Source organism: Malaclemys terrapin, chromosome 4 (genome assembly GCF_027887155.1).
Source record: "Malaclemys terrapin pileata isolate rMalTer1 chromosome 4, rMalTer1.hap1, whole genome shotgun sequence".
Lineage (NCBI taxonomy): Eukaryota > Metazoa > Chordata > Testudines > Emydidae > Malaclemys > Malaclemys terrapin.
Window position 1 is genome coordinate 132468166 of NC_071508.1, and position 19234 is coordinate 132487399.

Here is a 19234-nt window from a genome sequence, read left to right on the forward strand (position 1 = left end):
ATTTAGCACTGTTATAATTAATAGAGTCGCAGTTTTGAAGTTAAGCCCTTAGAATGCAAAAAACAATCAGCCCAAGAGAAGTAGAAGTGTTTCACTTTTTTAGATGATGGGTTACTGTCTGAATACTGCATTTGGAGTTTGTTGTACTCCCTCTTGTCAGCAAACCTACATTCATCTCCAGGGAGATTTTTGGGTACACCTTCCCCAAACTGGAAAGCCAGCTCAGTTGCACCGCTCTGCACTATCATACAAGAGACCCAGGTGATCCTTCTGGCTGACTGGGAACTCTATTAAGATTTCCATCCAGGCCTGAGTGGCTAGGAGGATAATAGTTGCTATGAGGGTGGTAAAGATCAACAAGCAGGAAAAAATCAAATCCTTGGGAGCGCCTATAAAGGATGATGGAAATTCACACAGGAAGTATGTTAATAATCTAGAAGGGTTAAAGTAGAAACTAGGTTTCTTCTAAACTTCAGCTGTAACCTACCCCATTGTAGCCAAGTACTGCAGCACATGTGGAATTCTAAAACAAAGCATTGTTCAAAATCCCTCAGTACACTAAGCATGGTAGGGGGGAGTGATAGCTCAGTGGTTTGAGCATTGGCCTGCTAAACCCAGGGTTGCGAGTTCAATCCTTGAGAGGGCCATTTAGGGATCTAGGGCAAAAATCTGTCTGGGGATTGGTCCTGCCTTGAACAGGGGGTTGGACTACATGACCTCCTGAGGTCCCTTCCAACCCTGATATTCTATTAAAACAATGGAACTTCAACCTAGGCATTCAAATTCCCACCCTTTAACATTTTCATAACAGTGTTTCTTTGGAACCACTACATCATCTTAACTTTCCTGCATCCACCACACCATTTAGAAGATGTTTCAACAGATACAGAGGTCCCTTCACCTCCACCTCAATCCCCAAGAAAAAATTGTTCTAAATTATTTTAAAAGAAGCTAACACGAATCAGGGACTCAGAATGAAAATGACAATCCTTTCTCAGATGAAGGAAAGCTCTTTTGTAATGCTCCTGAATGGCATTTCAAAATATTTCTCCTTCGTTTTATATCTTAAGTTTTAACTGAACACAGTGAATTTATTATGAAACTAAATTAAGCACCCACAGTAAAGTATTTTCACACGTCAAGACAGACCACTATGAACTTTAAAACCTCCCTCTTCTGCTTTATTGACAGGTAAATTGTTCAAAAATGTTTTCACAATTCAATAATTACAAAGACTTAGACTTACATTAAAAAAGTAAAAACCAGAAAACCCCAAAAGCAGTAGTGTCCAGCTCTAATAGAGCCCCCTTTATCAATAATCTGAGAAAAAAGAGCAAGTACTGTCAAACACTTAATGTAACAGGATTAAATGTTGACTAGAACACTCAGTTTAAACTAAATATAAGTGCACGTCCTATACAGTGTTTCAGAAAAGAACATTAGCCATTGGTAGATCATCATTAGCCCATTTAAACCAAATTTTAAATAAGTGACATCCAACTGTCATAAAATTGGCACAGAAGGCACACTAGTGTGACAATGACAAACTGGATATGCCAGCCACTGAATTAATTACAAGCTTTTAATGAAACATGGTCACAAATCTTTGATTACTAAATGTATAATACATGGAAGCATGAGATTAAATATACACGCAAGACATCACCACTGCACGTGGGCCATAGCAAAATATACAGGAGTGTGTTGTGCATCTTTCTCCATGATCAATACTTGATTAATAATCATGGGGTCTTCATGCATGTGAGGATACAATTAATGAAAAAGCAGCACCCTCGCTTACACATCCTTCATGTTCCACTTTGGTTACCAATAAAATAGACTGATGTTTTAATATAATACAGTCCCTTAGTTCAAGCAGACTTCAAGGGTAGTGTTCCTGCAAGAATGCTTGCTAGCTAAAAAAAAAAAAAAATGTAGTGTATTTTACACTGAAAAACCAAGAGAAATTACATCTCAGAAGAGGATAGCAGGAACTAAGAGTAAAATTTGTTTTCACAGCATTATTTACTGATGTCTTAAAAGCCCTGACTAATGATCATGAACGATAAGGACTAAAAAGCAGGGTAAGAGTAAAACGTTACTGGTAATAGTCCTATGTACAAGACTAAAAAGTTGGTAGAAAGATAGAAAGACAGTTACGCAGCTGAATTGTAATGGCTAAATGAGTTAAAAGGCCACAAAACTATCACCAACTTTCATTTGACTTCCTGATGATTCTGTTGATGCTGGGAACAACCTATAGCTTCCTATCATTCCCCTAAAGACTTAGGAAACAGCTACAGGAAAAAGGGAAAAGTATATTTATCTGAGGATGTAACTCAACCTGCTTGTATTTCCTATTCAGAGGTCCAAATTCTGTCTAAAAGGATTTCCTGCTAATGAGACATTACATCATTCTATAGAAAAATAATATTTCTGATACTGCTTAGTAGTAACACTATCAGTACCTCTTCTCTATTTCTTTTTCAGCATAAGAATAAGACTATTTACTGGTGGCCTTTAATCCTACTATGCAATGAAACTGTGATAGCTGTGCAGAAATAAAATGAATCAATCGACCATAACTTAACAGTGAACAATTTTGCATAAAAAGCTTGATCACTATTGTAGTAAAGGATTTTTCTTCATTTCAATATTTTGTATCTACAATCTGGATATATAATTATTCTTGTGCAACACTAGAGATTTAGCATCAGTCTTGGCACTAGCATCTGAGCTTTGCCTTGCTCTTGAATACTCCATGGAGTAGTGAATGATCGAAGCTGGAACGGTAGGAGCTGTAGTGTTACGCATCACAGGTTGACTGATCCAGTCCATCTAGTGTAAGCTGATTCCTATGTGGAGAATTGGGACTTGGGGGACCGCTTGGATTTGAGCTGTTAGAGGGAGTAGAGTGTTTGGTAGAATCTGAATCAGGCTGTTAAAGAGAAACAAAAAGGATTCAATTTCTTATTTAAAATACTTTACACTCAGAAGCTTTCAAGGCACTTTACAAACATAATTAAGGTACTACATTCATTTTTACATTCATTTACATGACACTCACGAAATGAGGCCTAGGTAGAAGGAATGAGCCAAAGCTAACTGAAGTTAATGTGAATATTTCCATTAGCGCCAATAGGCTTTGCATCAGTCTCCTAAGTGACTTACGAATATCACACAAGTAAGTGGTAAAGTCAGGAAAAGAACTCAGGACTCCCTATTATTACTTTCCTCTCCTCTAGCCACTACAAAGCTTTTCCTGTTGGAAAACAGTTTATTTCTATTCAATGTAATTTAGGATTTTTCAGCAATTTTTTCCCAACTGATTTAAGTGGGCACAAAATAGGATTTGTTTGCACATCTCGTAAACAAACAATTTCATTCAAATACTTTATCAACACACTGAAGAACAGAAATTATAAAATAGCTTACATGTTGCATAAGCTTTTGGCAAACAATGGCCCTGGCAGCATGAGGAAACCTGTGGGAAGTGTTTTGACTGCATGACAAAATAATCAGAGAGTTGCCAAATCTCAGGCTGGAAACCCACTGCAGAAATAATACGTGTTTACAGGAGACTCCTTCCAGTCAATAACTCAGTTAAGACCGCACTCTTCCATGATCATTTTCCAGACACCCTACTGGTTGCTGGAACGCCGCCTCCAAATCTTGGTCCTCCCTCAGCTGGCCAGTTTCCCACTATTTTGGTGAGTCGTAACCCTTAACAGTACACAAATCTGTGGCTCATGAAAAGTTCCCTAGGAAAACTGTTATCATCGCAGTCTGTTACTTCAGAAAAAGGAATTTAAATTTAGCTCATTGACTGAAAGGTGACATTGGTGAGGACTGCTGTTCACAAGATTTTGCCACTTCTGTGATATACCACCACCAATGAGATTATTCTAACAAGATACACAATTGAGTTCATGCTGTGATAAGGCAGCAAGCTATGGGAAAACAATGATATAAAGGTGAAGGGTAGCGTTACATCCTGATTTTGCATGTGTAATAACCTATTCAATTGTAAATTAAAATTCCTAGGTAATAACCAATGTAAGATTTAACAAAAAAGTGAAAATTAAACACTTTTAAAAGTTGAATATATTCCAGTATATGCATCTACAAGTAACAGCAAACAACTAGAATATGGAATGTGAGGGGGATCTAGGAAGAATATTGCAATACATAATGAAGTCAACAAGAACTGTAGGTAGTCAGCACCTCTGAAAAATCAAAACACTTATTTAGATGCCTAAACTTTAGCCACCCGATTTAAATTTTTGTTTTGTTTTAGAGCGGCTCACCCAAGGCAACACGAGTCACAAGGAAAGTTGGAATTAGAACTCAGGGCCAAGATCTTCAAAACTGACTGGTGATCTTGGGTGCACAACTTGAAACATCTTAAAGAGGCCTGATTTCAGATTGGCCCTCCCAGTCACATTTCCTAATATTTCACTTGCACAGGGCACATGAAAGTAAGTGTACAAAGCTTGTAAAAAATTTCACTGATGACAATACAGGTGAAAAATCCTATTTCACTAGCCTGGTGAAGGACACTTGAATTTCATGCAGTTTATACTCCTGTCATGACAGGAAGTATCCACTTGCAATCTCTTTCACCTGCAAGTAAAACCTGGCATATACTGCAATACCTGCAAAAAAAATGGTATTACATATTTCAGTGAGTCAATGTATCACTTGTTTAAAAGGATCTTGGCAACAGTCCTCCTGAACCAGTGTGGAAAACTGTTTAGTGTGGATGAGATCAGTTGGTTTCAGCACTGTTAGCGTGACTGAGTGGCTTCAGGAACACTTCAGCAATGGGTCAGCTTCTGACTGTAGACAAGACTTAACCATAGCCATTGGCACATCCTTGAAGCTTACTGTCAGAAACATCCTTTCAATCCTCATAGCTGATGCTGGCTTCACTAATTAGCCATTAAAGGCATTGTGTGCTAGGTAGAATCTTTGTAGAAGGAAATGCAGAATGCAATCTTTATCAAAATGTTTCCTCACGGGTACCTAAACTTTTGAGGATAGGAAAGAAACTATATAGCAACAGAACAGTGCCAGTCACCATTTAATAAAAACTACTTTACCTCTTTGTCAAACTCCTGGTCAGTGTCGGACATACTTCTCAGAGGCACAGCTACTCCCAAATCACCACCACCTGTAGAACAAAGGCATTTTACACCTCACATTGAAACAATCTATGCTTTAAATTAGAACAGACCTGCTTGTTTTCAGTCTTACTTGATGAGGGCCATGAAATGTAGGTTTTGCTTCTCTGCTGCTGCCGTGAGAGGTTGGCTGTGGGGGGACATGCTTTTTCATCTTGGGTGGAAGGTAAGACACTCTGCAGCACAAATCAAACATATCCTTAGTCAGGATCTTTCCAATTAAAGCTCCTTTCTCATGAAAATTCTAGCATAATTCAACAGCCATGTGTTTGGAACCATTACATAGAATGGTTTGTAGAAACAAAAACTCAATGCCCCTACTTGACTGCATCCATACAGTATCAGAAATACACCCCTTTCAAACACCCTCAACGAAACACAAGGAAAAGACAGCCCCAAAGCAGCCAGAAGAACTTGGCAGGCAGCAAACCCTTTATACAGGGGAAGTGACATCACCAATTGCTGTTTTCCTGTCTCCTCCCGCTGGAAGGAAGCATACATTCCCCTTGTCTGGGCTAGCATAGAAGGATGAGAGAGGAAAGCTGGGAATTTCAAAATGGAAGGTATAAAAGATAAAGATGCATCTTCACATCTCATTCTCTTACCTTTGTTTTATTTTAGCTGCTGACACCACAGTACATTTGTTAAATCCAAGTACAAAAATAAAGCTGTGAACACTGACTTACAAGCATGTTAGTAATTATCTTCCAACTGTGTTAGTTTTTGCTCTAGTATTGGCCAAGTGCCACAGCACACCATTCTAATTCCTAAAGGTTTATAGCTACTCCTACCCTTGCTAAGGAGGCAGAGGAGGGACAGGAAGAGGAAGAAAGCAGAGGGGAGCCTTGCAGTGAGGAATGGCCATTCTGGAGAAAGATTTCTGCAGAGATAGGGCTCATGTGATAGACGTGCTCAAAGCTTGTTGGAGGTGATATCAGAGCAGAGTGACGAGAGGATGAGGGGGAAGGAAATTCATTCTGTTATTTTAACAAAACAAACAAGAAAAAGGAAGGGGGAAAGACTGATTATTTACAAAATACTATCAAACTCTTGGCAGTGATATTTCTTTCAGCTTTTCATTTTAAAGCCAGCTAACACTTCCTTGCATAAGATTTAGAAGCACTATGCATCATAGGAGCACACATTTCTTGAAACCATAGCTTGAAAGTGAATAACAGCTCTGAAAGATTTTAAATTTAACACTGAAATCTTATACAGTCCATCTACGTAGCTTTTCAGTCCAAAACTGAACACACATGTATGCCTCCTCATTATATTTATTTTACCAGTGGGAGATCCATGAGAACTTGCATTCCATCTCCTGGTCCCATATGAGCCACATGGTTGAAATTTGTTGGGTTAGAAATCATTTTTGATCTTAGTTCAGGGTCTCTCAGCATCTCTCTGAAAGAGAAATACTTCATGATTAATATTGTTTCACATTCATAACCTTTCCACTTCAATATGTACAAGCTGCTATGTAGAGATATTAAACCCTTACCGTCTTTGTTGTAATCTCTCTTCCTCAGGAACCTTGAAGACAAATCTTCTTTTACTTCTGGTTCGAAGCATTTGCTTTTTGCTGTTATCAGAAGTTTCTGGCACACTGAGGACAGCTCCTACTGTAACAACACATAATGCAATTATACATGTACATACCTTCAAATAGTAGAATTTATTTTCCAAAGCATGTTGACTCTGTAAAGCACACACTGCATGTTTGAAAGAAACTGGATTCTTACAATCTAAAATTTTGTCTTGCTCGTGAGTTGGTGATTGTTTCAAGCTGACTGGTCATCCCATCCTAATGTCTTTCATTACACCACTCCTGCCCTCCCTCAAGAAAACTAACCTGAAAACTTGTTCTTGAAATATATAAGTCGTGGAGGTTCACAATTAAGGAGATTCAGTGTGCCCTCCACATTTAATGGTCTGATCTGTTTTGGAGATAAAGGAGGGAAAAATTAACCCAGCTGCAGTGTACATTGTGAAGGAGCCTCCATTCCAAATCAGAGTTAATTAAATTGTGCAACAGAAGAGAACTACTTACCCTTCGTAGGCCAATTGTCTGAACCCATTCCATAGTGTTAACATCAAAGACATCCACGCCATATTCACTGTACACTGTAACATAGGAAGAATTGCAACCTGGTACAGACAAAAAACAAAAGTCAAGGAGTGTTCAACAAGTCTGGAGCTGGCATACATTTGAGCATTGCTTTAACAGTGTTATATTTTCAGCTATAAGAGGAGATTAAAATATCCAGTTTTTTAAAGCCATCTCTTAAAAGAAAAGACACTTCTCTGTAAAGTTCGTTATTTTGGTGAAAATAGAGGTTTGCTGTGGCAAACAGCCACCAACCTGCAAATCTTATTATTAATTTTGGATACATTTACTACTTTTGACTTCAAATCTTGGTTTAATACTCTCAAGATGCTGTCTACAGTCTGGACAGTGCCAGGAATGTAAATGAGTTATTCTATAGGAAATGAACTGCATTTAACATCCTGTTTAAGGCTACCATGTCTAAGGAAGCAGCTTAGTGAATTTTGAAAGTGATGCACTATAACTATACACTGACAAGATGCAGTGGAGTCCCCATCTGTGAGGTAAGTCATCAATTTATGCTGCACATCTTAATCTCATTTCCTTCCTCTTTCTATGGGAATGGTTTACATGTGCATGTGGCTCTATGCAGGTTAATGGAACATGCTTCAAGACCTTCAAACCTCACCGCTTGCTTTCTCTCTTTTTGAATCCTCTACATTAGGTGTGTCAAAGAACTTTATTTTAGCTCAGAAAAAAGTAATAAAGCAATGATCAGGACATCTTAGCACCAACAAGCCTGGGCCTGCTCCTGATAGAAGTTCCTCAGAAAGAACAACCATTATAGATCACGTGGTATTTAGGAGAGAAAAAAGATGTACTCAGCTGGCAGGATTGCCTCAATAAATGGCAGAAGGTAAAAACCCTAACAGGGACACAGAATTCAACAGGAGTAAATTCCTGCAAGGAAGTGATGTGTGCTCTTTTAGCTAAAAACATGGCTTCTTTTAAAGGAAGCCTGGTGTAGCTAGATATCATGAATCATGACTTCAGAAGAAACCCTCTTCCAGAAACGACTTATTCAGTCAGACACTTGCTCCACTCAAGTTAGTGTCTTCATGTCCCCATCAATGAACTTTGAAAGATAAACATACTCCATCACACGACATAACTTCTCCAGTAAGCAATCCCTTAGGATCGAGTACATTGCTAAGGTAGAAAGAACCTTTTCTAGTTTTATGATCTCATGATGGGATAACTAACAGGAAGGGATAGAAAGCCTTCACCAGTAACACACCAGGACCAAGGCAAGGGGAGTAGGCTAGTGAAAATAACCAGATTTCTTTAGCCAGTCAAGCTTATGGTCTCTACCCCACAACAATCTGTGTCAATGCCAAACTGAGAATCAAATGTGCAAAAATCATTCTAAAAATGTTTATAATACTAAAAGTAAACAAAAGCCTGACAACAAACCAGTGCATCTGGTTTGCTGAAACAGAGTTTTAAAGTAAATTTGCTGATTACATCCCATCCCTATGCCCTTCTCCAAACTCTTATGTACAGAACAAAGTCAGTATGGCAAGCAAATAATTTCTATTCAGAATTAAAATAAAACAAACTATTAAAGTTTTGCAGTTTGAGGAATTTTACTATCAGCTGTAGCAGCTAGTTGACCGACTGGTTTAATTCATTATTTAAACAATGGCTCTTTTTTGGTCTTCAATCATTTGGAACATATAGTCATTGCTATTGAAGTGCCAAATTATTTGAGGGCTTACTATAAGCCATCAATGGAATAATGCTTAAAAAAAGATTTCTAACTCACTATGTAGTTCACCAACTCATTTGTGCCTCTTTCAAACCAACAGACCTCAAAATTACAGTGGGCTGGAAAACATGATACAATTTTGCATATTTTTGTAAACTTCCTTTTGTTTCAAAAACAATTGATACAAGTTTTATTACCGGCTCTGCCAAAAAGCAATATTTTTCTTGAACCCTGTTCACCTTCTTTGTTAGTAGTTGAAAACTCTGACCTACAACTTTCGATAGGTACTGGATTTGAAATGCTATAGAAAGTGGCCTGAAGACAGAAGTACTTTTAAACCCACTGACGGAGCAAAAAAAAGATTTTAGTAAAGAATTTTACAGTTTATGTGGTCTTTCACTATCCTACCTACAGGATACTCTCTTAATTAATCAGACATGAACTTATTTAAAAGAAAGCGTCATCTTGCTTTATATTTGTGTTAATTTTTCTGTCTCCTGTGACTAGTAAAAACTGCTTTCCTACAGTATCCAGGAGTTTTCCACAAAATGGTCCTTAGGTGGAAGAATTACTATTCTGTTAACTCATCAAAACTTAAAGCAGTAGAAATTGAAAGACAAAAAAAGCAAAATAGAATACATGCTGATTATTTTTAGACAAGTAAAGCAGCAACAGGGATATGGCAACAGAAAAACATATACATACTACAGGCAACAGGAGTTGCAGGCCACATTAGTTCCTGCATGCGTGACCTTCGACCTTGTGAATCGACGTACACTCCCATATGGCTGAAGCAAAGCAGGTATTCCTCATTACTGAGCTCCACAGCACAAAGGGCATCAAAAGACTGCTGTGAGAGGAACATAAGCGAGGGGTCATTAGGATTTACCAGGTTTATAGATTGTCCATCTCCCTGGATGTTCAACAGAGAGAACCCAGACTGGTAGCCAACACAAAGCTTGTCCTTGAACACTGCCATCCACTGTACATTTCCTGGAGCCTGAATTTCAGTGAATTTTTTATGGAAAGGTTTAGTTCTATGAATTTCATAACAAAGAACCTGTCGTTTGACTGCCACAAACAAACAAGTCAAAGAGCTTTTCTTCAGTGTTCCAGTTATAATCAACTGGCAGCCTTTAGTTTCTGGAAGTTTCATGTCAAAGTTGCTTTCTGATCCATCCAGGGAGGCCCACGGGTACAGGTGAACATGATGGTTCCTGCCACAGATGAGGATAATAATTTTCTCTTTGGGAGCAAGCTCAATCTGGTACACCTTCTTACAGTCAGCAACTCGGACTATCACTGCAATGAGAACAAAAGCCACCATGAGTAAATGACGGGAGTATATGTAGGCCTGGAAGTATTACACAGTAATGTACACATCAAAAATTTAGACTTATGCACATGTCTACTAGAAAAGGACACCAGGCCCTGGCTCCAGGCTCTTCTTGCCAATTCTTAAACATACAACCAAAGAAATAAACCACTCCAGTAGCACCCCCCACTTTTCAACCATGTAGTCACACAGCTCCAGCAACCCTCAGCAGCAAAAAACATACGTAAGGTCCTTAAGATCTCCTTCCAGAGCCTTCACATTCCCTCACAGCTAAGGGAAAACAAACATGCCTTGTGTGTGACTGTATGACTGCCAGTTAATGACTCCACTTCCAGAGAAAAAACACTTACACCATTAATAAATAAAGGAGAAAGATGGGAAAGGGGGGAAGAAAGACAGTTTTTTTTTTAAATGTCTAAGATAGGAAAACTCTTTGTATTGTGATATTAGACAAAAGTTCTTTGACTGAAGTGCAGAAATGGGATGGTAGAGAGAACTAAAAAATATAAGAGTGAAAAATAAGCATCTGCATAATAGTGACTGGCTCTAGCAAAGCATTCAGTATTTCATGAGGTTTAAATAGGCCAGACCAAGCAATTATGAAATAGGGAACATTAATATATTAATATTTCATAGTAATGTACACGTTATCTTATAAAACATTAATCAATATCAGAGTTTTACTTTATTACTAGTGAAAACATTCAAGTAAATAATATTTATAAATAATAAATACTGGTTAAAATAAAAAATATATCCTCCTTTGGAGCTTGTACAGTGATTGGTAAAGTAGTCTGGCAAGGTATCTGGTTCTACAAATACCCCCCAAAAACTTTAGGATTTTGGACCACATGAAATCAAATGTCCTTGTAGATTTTGCCCTACTGGCATAGAAACACAATATATTTGCAGAAATGTTCTAAGAGGTAAGTAGTAATTTCACGGTTAACCATGTCTTGCCACAAATAAAATGTAACTTTTGCTTGTTGTCCAAGTTTAGCCCTCATATTTTAAGCTTAAAGTACACGTAAGCTGTTTACAGCGATCCTGGTCAGACCCATTACATATAACCAGATATCAATGAATTTGCATTAAAAATAACAGCTGCTGTGAAAAAAAGGATGAGAAGATTACTACTTATAAAAACATTTCAGTCCAATCCAGGAACTTGTCATAGCACACAGTACAAACATTTAATGCTTACAGAGTTTTAATTTGCTGAAAAACTAAGGTGGTATTAGATTCTTACTCTGTATTTCTTGTGATAATGAAGTGTAGTAGAGAATCACTTTCAAATACTTTTAATGAAATGAGTATGCAAATTACATATGTAACTTTACTCATGTAAAGAGTCATATACTGAAGTCCATGGGATTACTCACATGAGTCAAGTTACATTCATACTTAAGTGTTTACAAGATAATAGATATAGGGAGTATAATGAAAAGAGCAGTATTTAATACCACTAAGAATGGATTCCAAATAAATCTTATTTCATAGGCTATAAAACAGTTCCTCAAGCAGTGAAACTTATGAAATCTGTTCATATACCATCAAGACCATTGCTAATTGCTGTCATTATGTAATATATAAAATTGCACAGGAACAAAATGTTCAGGCATTTCTTTTTACAAGAAGTAGAACCATCATCTTCTGGAGAGAGAGCTAGAATAAAATTGTTGTATATTTTCCCCTTTTCCTTTTTAAAACAAACATTTTACACAATTCCACAGTGTATGTATTATGTCAGTATTTTCTTATAATACATCTTTGGCAGTAGTTTTTAGTCAATGTGTTTCTATTAAATTTGTCTAAGTCCAATAAAAATAATGAATCAAGAAATAATGGACTTTACATTTTGTATTATTGCTATATTTTCTGTCAAAGCATAATTCTTGCAATACTGCAAACTGAGCATTAAATAATTTACAGATTAAGTTGCATTAGGAAGAGGAAATTAGATTTTGGATTGCCAGAGGGATTTAAGAACTTCACTTACTGTATGATATTAACATTGGTGACCTATTTCTTGACACTGTAATTAAAGTACTATAAAAAGAGGTAATTAAAGACCTGTCCCCCAGGGAGTTTCAGGACACTACTCAGGCACACCCAGTCTTTACATTTTTCAAAACTATTAAAGTTGCCCCTGTAGCTTTTAAATCTGCATAACAGCATATCATGGTCTCCAGCACCACTTAATTCCTCCATAGCTTTTAGCCAACTGGCTTTGAAGGGGTGGTTAGCTACTATGGTGAGATTAGATAGAAACAGACCTATCATATAGTTAAGGCTGTAAGACGGGGTGGGCAAACTTTTTGGCCCGAGGGCCACATCGGGGTTGCAAAATGGTATGGAGGGCTGGGTAGGGAAGGCTGTCTCCCCAAACAGCCTGGCCCCTGCCCCCTATCCGCCCCCTGACCATCCCTCTCAGAACTCCCGACCCATCCAACCCACCCTACTCCTTGTCCCCTAACCGTCCCCTCCTGGGACCCCACCTCCTATCCAACTCCCCTGCTTCCAGTTCCCTGACCCCTATCCACATCCCCGCCCCTGACAGGCCCCATGGGACTCCCACCCACTATCCAACCCCCTCTCCCTGTTCCCTGACTGCCTCCTCCTGGGACCTCCCGCCCCTAACCGCCTGCCGGGATCCTACCCCCTATTCAACCCCTCCCCCCCTTGTCCCCTGACCACCCCCTCCTGGGACCCCCTGCCCCTAACCGCCCTCCTGGGACCCCATCCCCTATCCAATCCCCCCAGCCCCTTTCGGAATGCGGCGCTGCGAACATGGGCAGAGGACTCAGAAGGAGCAGGGGCAACCACGCAGCCGGAGAGAAGCGGTGGTTTCCCCTTTAAAGTGCCGCTTCTCTCTGGCAGGCTGCGTGGCCACCCGGTGCTCCTCCTGAGTCCTCCGGCCCTTGCTCGCAGCGCTCCTGCCGCCGGCACCGCCTGCCTGCTCCCCTGAGGCTGCAGGTGAACCTCTCTCCCCCGTCCTCCCCCGGCAGCACAGCGAGCTGAGGCTTCAGGGGAGGGGCCAGGGGCTAGGCTCCCCAGCCAGGAGCTCAGGCGCTGGGCAGGACAGGCCCGCGGGCTGGATGTGGCCCGCGGGCTGTACTTTGCACACCTCTGCTGTAAGACCTTACTGGGCCATAAAAGCCAGATGTAATCATCACCTATCTTTCTGGCAGGAAAGTATCAGTCTTGTACGAGTTGCTTATAATGCCAGAGAAAACAAAAAGGACCTAAAAAATTACTTAGGGTGTTGTGGAAGAGGGAAAAATACAAGTGGCAGTAGTGTCTGATGAAGTGGGTATTCACCCACGAAAGCTTATGCTCAAATACATCTATTAGTCTATAAGGTGCCACAGGACTCTTTGTTGCTTTTAACTTTTAGCATGTATCCCTCCTCAGAAGGATATTTTGTCTTAACACATATCATTCAATGTATTAACTAATCTGTTCTGAGAATAGACATCACTTACAATACTTCACAGCATAACGAGGTAAATATAACACTGCCATGATTTTATCTCAGCCTTACCACTGAACTATTTGTGCTTTGCAGTTTGATGGAAAAGGGGTAGATATCAGGATTACTTACCACTGAGAAGTCACCATGTTCATTTCCATTAGTAACCCTCTCAGTTCACCTGCCTTCCCTGCTGGACTAAGGTACACTTCCCACCCCCCCTCTTTTTTCTTTTTTGGTCTGTCTCTGGAAAATCAGGCTGCAGGGAGAAACACCTCCACTTCCTTAATATACTAACTGTGATGGCTGGTAATTAAGGGCTAAACCCCAACTCTGCCTGGAGTAGGGCTGCGCAAGATCTCACTGAAGGGCTCAGTAGCGGTCCTCTTTTCACTGTGTTGCCTGGAGCCTACTGTGTACGCGTGCTGCTGGCCCTGGCAACCAGCACTCCAGGAAAGGTCAGAAACAGCCTTGGCCAAATCCACTCGCTGCTACCAGTGTAAGAGGAAAGTGGAGGACAGCCCTTAGAATAAGAAGCAGGAGGAGTGGCAGAGAGGGGCTCTGAGTAGGAAGCTGTAGGGGAACCTCAGTGCAAGGAAGGAGAGGCTGATAAGAATAGTAGCAAGGGGAGGTCCAGCACCTACAGATTCAACACTCTTTTTGACTGCTAGCCACCATCATCGACTAAAATGTTAAGTCAATAGCAGCAGCAATCAAATTTATTTTATTGTGAAGCAGAAAAAAAAAGGAAGAAAATGCAAAAGGCATGAATAATACAAAGCCTCGCAAACCTAACAACAGTATTCAACATGCTAGCAAAAATATAAACAGCAACATCCTGTTATATTCCAGTCTAAGTTATGACGGTGCAGGTTGGAACAAATCAGCCTCCAGGTTAACTTATTGAAGTTACCAGTTCTCTCTCTCTCAACTCATTCTAAATAAACCATGAATTTTTCTTCAATGAGTGCCTGGCTATTCATTGCACAAACACAAGTGCTGTGTGCTCTGAATCCTGGAACTTCAGGTGAGGTTTGTGTCACCTACTATGCCAAGTGAGTTGGCCCCTTAATTTTAGGCAGCCAGCTAAGTATAATGGTAATGACCCAATTAGTGTTTATACCTCACATTCAAATTTCCATCTTTTGTCAGTTAACTGCGTGCTGGTATAACTTATACATGAAGGGCTATTATGTAATCTATATTAAAACAGCATAAAAATTTATGGAGACCATTATTCATTATGCAATTACTGCAAACACGGAGATCTAACTTACCATCACGGGTCACCTCTACCACATACAGTCCTTCTTCTGAACCAATTGCTATTCTATCTCGATCTAAACAAGAGGGAAAGGAAAAAACAGAGATATGAATCCAAGTATGTATAATGATAACTTTAAAACTACACTTGTTCTCTTTGAAAGACTCTGGAAAATGTTCAAAAACCAATAGCTGAAATAGCCTTGCAGAAAATAATTTTAAAATAGTTTTATGTGATGTAAGTTTATGCTTTATTTTAGATAAAGAACACGATGTGTTAACTATTTTGCTCAAGAAAATAAGCAAAACAATAAGTACAACCAAACGGTATAGGGTTTTTCTTTAACCACACTTCCCTCCCTCCCCCCACCCCCAGTGAAATCAAAATTATGTAAGTACTTCTTACTGCAAACAGAGTTAGTATTTTGAAGGGAAAATTAAGATTAGCATTTTAAAAAATGTTTCACGCCATCAAACTTCTATGGGAAGAGATTCAGCTGAGGAATGAATTTAAGGTGTCAGCACATTCAAAATTGTAGTTCACCATGAAGTTATAGCAGTGCACACAGTTAAATGTAAGGTTAAAGTGGACATACCTACAATAGCAGCAGCTAAACTTGTTTTAATAAGAGGCAGTGTACTGTCATAGGCTTCTTGTGGAATATGTACAACTTGGTTTTTAAGTCTGTTTTTGTGCAGGATAGATTGCAACCCTTCCAGGATTCCAACCCATTTTCTCTTTTCATTCTCATTTTCTGTCAGGATCAGTAGTGAACAGGTCTTTGAAGGGAAGCCTAAGAGAGAAGCTGTCACCTTAACGGACAGAGAAAACAAAATTAACACCTATGCAACCAACACATTCTCTATATATAGCAGGGGTAGCCAAACTTTTTTGTGGCTCTTTTACAGTTAAAGTTTGGTTCACAGAACCCTCCTCCCCACCCATTCTCTGCCTACCAGACTGGGGATGGGAGCTTCGGGCAGGGTGGTGGTGTGCTAGGTACTTCTGCCAGAGATGATTGGTGCCTGCTGAGTGAGTGAGTGGCACAATCTAAAGGTTCCCCCCAACAGCTTGAGTCACCCTCCCGGGCATGCCCCTCCTCTTACCCTCACTGGCCTCTACCTGCAGCTCCCAGTTGTTAGTTCCGCACGCAGGGAGAGACAGTGGCAAACAGCTGGGAGTTGCAGGGAGGGGTTGCTGCTTTAGCTCTGTGGGGAGAAGCAGCAGCAAAAGCAGTGGCTCTCCCTGCAGCTCTCAGCTGTTTGCCGCTGCCTCTCCCCACAAGCAGCTCACTGGCTCCAGCAGCTGCCATGCAGTGAGGGGGCCCGACCACACCATGTGACTGAGTGGCGCCAGCAAACCCTGGGAAAAATCATGGGGAGGGATGGGGAATGTGACCCCGCCTCATGCCTGAAGAGGCTGAAGCCCTGAGCCCTGGCAGGCGCACACCAACTCTCGAACTTCTGAAGATTGTCGTATGTGGCTTGGGGGTCAGTAAGTTTGGCCACCCCGATACTGTACAAAAACAGAACTTTACTTATAAGAGTTCTAAAAGTATCAGCTTCAAGATGAATGTAAATGGTATATAACATAGTATGCATCTTACATGCTACACAGAGCACCATCGTACCTACTTTTTCAAACAACGCAGTCTACAGTGATAATATTCAGGGCTTTCACACATTTAGTTAATGAATTTTGATCCATAGATATGAACAAAAAAAAAAATCTACATTCTATTCCCCAAATGATCTATTTTAAGGCATGCTAGTAATGGAAGCTGGTCTCTCCCGTATTGGAATCTCAGGAAGAATTATTGTATGCTACTGTAACACAAACCTTTAATTCTCTATTGATTTCTATTGAAAAATGAAACCTTTTTGTATGTTGAGAAAGATGCATTTAAATTGCTATGAACTGTACTGAACTTCCACAGTTTTGTTGCTTACTGGTATACAGAATTTACAATAGAATTAACTGGACTGAAGGAAAAATAAACTCATTTCTGGATGAAAAGTTATGGGAGCCCAGGCTCCAGCCCGGACATCTAGACTGCAATTTTATAGCCTAGCAGCTTGAGCCCTGTGAGCCCAGGTCAGCTAACGTGGGCCAGCTACTGGTGTTTTACTGCAGTGTAGACGTCCCGAGGAGCCATGGCCAGGTCCTCTGTATTGTTGGCAGAAATGACCACACAGACTCAAATTTGTGGGGTTCCAAAATCACGCCCACATTAGAACCTGGGTTAGAGCCTAGTTTTCCTTTTGAGAAGTTTCAGCCACTAGTTATCCAAAGTTTTCCCAAAAAATCCGCCACCCTGCAATTGCAAAGATGCTACTCATCGCTTTGCTAGGGCATCTGCTTGTCAGGATCATAAGTTGTCTTTCAGCCACTACAATGGATGCCACAGACATGGCAGAAAAAGAGGGTATTTACCAGTAACTGGAGGTTCTTAGAGATATGCAGACCCTATTTGTATTCCACACGTGGGTGTGCATGCACGCCACGCGCCTGAGTCTGGAAGTGTTTCTTAGCAGTGTCCATTGACCCGCATGCATGCAGTGCATCCCCTTGTGCTCACAGCTGAGGGTATAGAAAGCAGTTTGGGTTGATGCCTCTCCAATCTCCCTCTTACTATTGTGCAGTCCAGTGCACAGCAGAGGGGATGGAAGGTGGGTAGTAGAATTCAAATAGGAAACATACATCTCAAATAACCTCCAGTTACTGGTAAGTAAACTCCTTTCCTTCTTCGAGTGATGGTCCCTATATGTATTCCACATGTGGGTGATTTGCGAGCAATGGCCAGTGTGGAGGTGGGTGTGAGGATGCGCAGTACGGCTTGGCCCACAGCTGCGTCTGTAGCCACTTATTGTACGATGGTGTAGTGGGTTGTGAACGTGTGGACAGAGCACCAGGTTGTTGCATGACAGATGTCTTGCCACGAGACGTTCGCGAGGCAGGCCGATGCGGCTGCTTGTGCTTGCGTAGAGTGCGCTGTGATTATCAGGTGGGGTAAGTTGGATTATGTGTAGCATTTGCAGATGGCACCCAGAGACCCATCTGGAGATTCATTGGGAGGAGAAGGTTTGGCCCTTGGATTGTTTGGCGATGGTCACAAATAACTTCAGCAATGTGTGAAATAAGCGAGTCCTGTGGCAGTAGAATGCCAGTGCATGCTGGGCATCGAGAAGTGCAGGACTCTGTCCATGTGGGAAGCGTGTGGTTTGGGGTGGAAAAGTGGTAAATGGATGCACTGATTTAGGTGGAACTCAGACACTACCTTTGGGAGGAATTTAGGGTGTAGTCATAATGACGCTTTGTCCTTGGGGAATACAGTGGGGGCGGGGGGGAGGGAAGGGGAGGAGGAGGAGAGAAAGGCACTGAGCACAGCCTGTGGACTGGTAGAGAGCCGAGGGCAAGACCTGACATTTTGAGAGCAAGAAGGTAGTCAAGGATGATTGGTATATATGTCGCACAAAGTGGGTGGTGATTGTGGTGAGCCCATAACATGAAGCATCTTCAGTTAGCTCGGTAGTAGGCCCTGGTGGATGCTCTCCTGCTCTGGTTGAGGATGTGGTGTACCGGGGTGGAGCATGCAGTTACCCTCGAGCTCCATCCACTTACCAGGCCGTGACGTAAAGAGGGGCAGGACTGGGATGCCGGATCCGGCCCTGATCTCATGTGAGGAGATCCAGGGTGCTTGGAGGCAGAGCAGTATGTGTGTGGAGAGTCTGAGGAGGTCCGTGAACCAGAACCGATGGGGCCAGAACAGGGCTATGAGTACCACAGTGACCCAGTCTCAGCAGATCTTGCATAGCACTTGTGATAGGAGAGAAATGGAGGGAAAAGGCATAGCAGAGGTCCTCTGTCGGGGGAGGAGGCGTGTGTCACCTTGCAAGTTCTCCCCTATTGTTCCCCTGCAACAATAAAGGGGAAGTTTTTGACTCTCACGAGTGGCAAAAAGTTCCGACTGAGGGTTGCCCCATTTGTCAAAGAGGTACCACAGCTCCCACTTGTGACTGAGGTAGAGAGTCTGGCTCAGGGCTTGGCCAGGGAATTCTGGGTGCCTGAGAGATACATGGCTTGGTGCTTGATGAACCAGTTCCAAAGGTGGATGGACTCAGAGCAGAGGGAGGGAGATTTGGCGCTGCCCTGATTGTTGATGTA

At 41.1% G+C, this 19234-nt stretch overlaps 1 protein-coding gene across 4 annotated transcripts in view; it reads right to left on the reverse strand.

The window, feature by feature from the left end:
* Nucleotides 1–1156: 1156 nt before the first annotated feature.
* CDC42BPB (CDC42 binding protein kinase beta) overlaps nucleotides 1157–19234 on the reverse strand; it is a 121032-nt gene continuing 102954 nt past the window's right edge. For 2 of the 4 annotated variants that reach the window (XM_054028080.1, XM_054028078.1), the window contains 10 exons: nucleotides 15666–15882; nucleotides 15084–15146; nucleotides 9704–10300; nucleotides 7234–7331; nucleotides 7036–7120; nucleotides 6685–6802; nucleotides 6470–6587; nucleotides 5257–5359; nucleotides 5103–5173; nucleotides 1157–2938 (listed from right to left, as the gene is read on the reverse strand). In XM_054028080.1, coding sequence (XP_053884055.1) covers nucleotides 2807–2938; nucleotides 5103–5173; nucleotides 5257–5359; nucleotides 6470–6587; nucleotides 6685–6802; nucleotides 7036–7120; nucleotides 7234–7331; nucleotides 9704–10300; nucleotides 15084–15146; nucleotides 15666–15882 — 1602 coding nt within the window. In that variant the 3' untranslated portion in view covers nucleotides 1157–2806. Of the gene's footprint in view, nucleotides 2939–5102; nucleotides 5174–5256; nucleotides 5360–6469; nucleotides 6588–6684; nucleotides 6806–7035; nucleotides 7121–7233; nucleotides 7332–9703; nucleotides 10301–15083; nucleotides 15147–15665; nucleotides 15883–19234 lie in introns of all 4 variants that reach the window. The other 2 variants (XM_054028079.1, XM_054028077.1) reach the window with 1 other exon arrangement.